This window comes from Guillardia theta (genome assembly GCF_000315625.1).
Source record: "Guillardia theta CCMP2712 unplaced genomic scaffold GUITHscaffold_144, whole genome shotgun sequence".
Lineage (NCBI taxonomy): Eukaryota > Cryptophyceae > Pyrenomonadales > Geminigeraceae > Guillardia > Guillardia theta.
Genome location: NW_005434530.1, coordinates 138,627 through 141,057, shown reverse-complemented (window position 1 = coordinate 141,057; position 2,431 = coordinate 138,627). Strand labels below are relative to the sequence as shown.

Genomic DNA, 2,431 nt, shown 5'->3' with positions numbered 1-2,431 from the left:
ATGATGATGATGATGATGATGATGATGATGATGATGACTGATGATGATGATGATGATGATGATGATGATGATGATGATGATGATGATGATGATGATGATGATGATGATGATGATGATGATGATGATGATGATGATGATGATGGAGATGATGGAGATGATGATGGAGGATGATGATGGAGATGATGGTGATGATGGAGATGATGATGATGCAAATGTTGTTGTTGTTGTTGTTGTTGTTGTTGTTGTTGTTGTTGTTGATGATGATGATGATGATGATGATGATGATGACAGGGGAATGGAACACTTGAGGATCAACACACTCCAACTGTCATCGAAACTTTTCAACGAGTGAGTTGTCGCTGCATCATCTTCACACCTCAAACGAACTGATTGGAACGGAAGATGATGAGGTCAGACTCAAAGTTTCGAATCAACAAGGTGATAGCAGGGGGAGAGACAAGCTTCGCCATTGATACAGATAAGAATCTCTTTGCATGGGGTTGGAACGAACATGCACAACTTGGGTTTGAGAGCAGCTCGATTGTGATGGAGCCTCGACAAGTCAAGCTGCCAAGACCAGTTAAGGAGGTCAGGGATAGAATGCCTGCATGTTTGCTCCCTGCTTTCTTTCTTGGCATGTTCCTTGCCGTCTGTGTTGTTCTTCACTTGTTTGATCGCCTCTTATGGTCTGTGTTGTTCTTCACTTGTTTGATCGTCTCTTGTGGACTCAAGAGATCTCACCCCTTATATCAAATCTTGATTGCCATGTAGAGAAGTTCAAATGCTATGCCGTGAAAGCATTTTACATCAATCATCCATCTTCTTGTACATGGATATATCGAACAAACGCTTTCTCACAACATTGACAACTCCATCTCTTCCTGACGCATTCAATCGCGTCTGTCATGTGACTTGTTTCCTTCAGGTATCAGCAGGATCTGTTCACAGCGCAGCCATCTGTTGTGATGGGGAGGTGTATACCTTCGGTCGAGACTGCATGCCGAAGTTGAAGGGAGGAGGAGGAAGACTGGGGCACGGGAGGCATCTATCCTTGCACGGAATTCGTGATGAGGTGGAGTAGATGAATTTGCAGATGCTGAAGATCGATAAGGATTGTTTGATGTGATGTAGAAATGATGTGATGTTTGTCTGATGTTCTTGTGCATAGCAATCTCCTGCTGTCGTCACCTGTCGTGTTCTGTTGTCCCAACCTTGTGATGTTCTCGTCTTGTGCCGATTAGTTCTCGCGTGTTGGTGATATCATGCAGGTTGTTCTTCCCCTCAAGATCTCAAGCCTTGAAAACTTCCGCGTCATGTCTGTTGGTAAGATTTCAACCTCAACAAACACGAACACACACGAGAAAAGATCTTGTGCTGATCAGGATAAACTTGACTGTGAAACAGCTTGCGGAGCCGATCACAACGCCTTGCTGTGTTGTAGAAGAAGTCGGTCTGCTGGCAGACAGCAGGTGAGTCTGTGGGCTTGAACGAGAAACTGATCATGGAGCTAACCTGTTGATGTACATGCAGGAGCAAGAGGAGGACAGGAAGGATGATGATGATGATGACGACGACGACGATGATAATGAGGTGGACAAGGAGGAGAAGGGCAGGAAGAGGATGAGACAGACTACCTTGTTTGTGTGGGGATCTTGCATAACGACATGTCATGGAGGTCAATCACTCACTTAGCTCGTTCACTCTGCTGACATGGCGGTCAGTCTTGGAGAGTTCGACCCCGCGAGCATCACCTGGAGTGGAGGATGAGGTGAGATGATGGTGATGGTGATGATGATGATGATGATGATGATGATGATGTTGTTGTTGTTGTTGTAGATGATGATGGTGATGAGTTTTATACAATGTTGATTATCTCGTCATGCAGAACTTCAAGTTTGTTGCTGCTGGAGATGACCATGCGCTCGCTATCGCTGTAGCATGAACAACTTCCTTTCTCCTCCTCCTCCTCCTCCTCCTCCTCCTCCCTGTCTCTGTAACTCTCCTCTCTTTCCCTCTTCCTCCTCCTTCTCTTCAGTTCTACATGCCAACGAAACCAGATAAACGACGTCCATCTTTAAGTTTGTTTACAGCTAGTTGTGCGACAACCTTCTCTCCCTCGTCCTCACGTTGGTTATTCTGCCATCCACCTGTGCCAGGATCTGGAACCTGTTGGAGCAGCTGTGAGGTGGAGGTAGTGGAGGAGGAGGAGAAGGAGGAGAGAGGAGGAGGTGGTGGAGGATGGGAAGGACTCGTTGAGCTAGTAGTCTTGGCACTTGGAAGGAGGAGGAGGAGGAGGAGGAAGAGGATGTAGAGGAGGAGAGGCAGGGTGGAAGGAGGGATGCATTTGCTGGCAGCTGTAAGGAAGAGGGGCAGGGGGAGGTGGAGCGGGGGCGAGAGGAGAGTGGGGTTTCATCATTCACCTGCCATGGAG

At 47.0% G+C, this 2,431-nt stretch overlaps 1 protein-coding gene across 1 annotated transcript in view; it reads left to right on the top strand.

The window, feature by feature from the left end:
• The window catches only part of GUITHDRAFT_80497 (hypothetical protein), a gene marked incomplete at both ends in the record, with an annotated part of 2,534 nt that extends 1,453 nt beyond the window's left edge, over positions 1-1,081 (top strand). Inside the window, one exon of the mRNA XM_005821429.1 lies at positions 926-1,081. Within this exon, the coding sequence (XP_005821486.1) occupies positions 926-1,081 (156 nt within the window). The remainder of the gene's footprint in view (positions 1-925) is intronic.
• Positions 1,082-2,431: the final 1,350 nt, after the last annotated feature.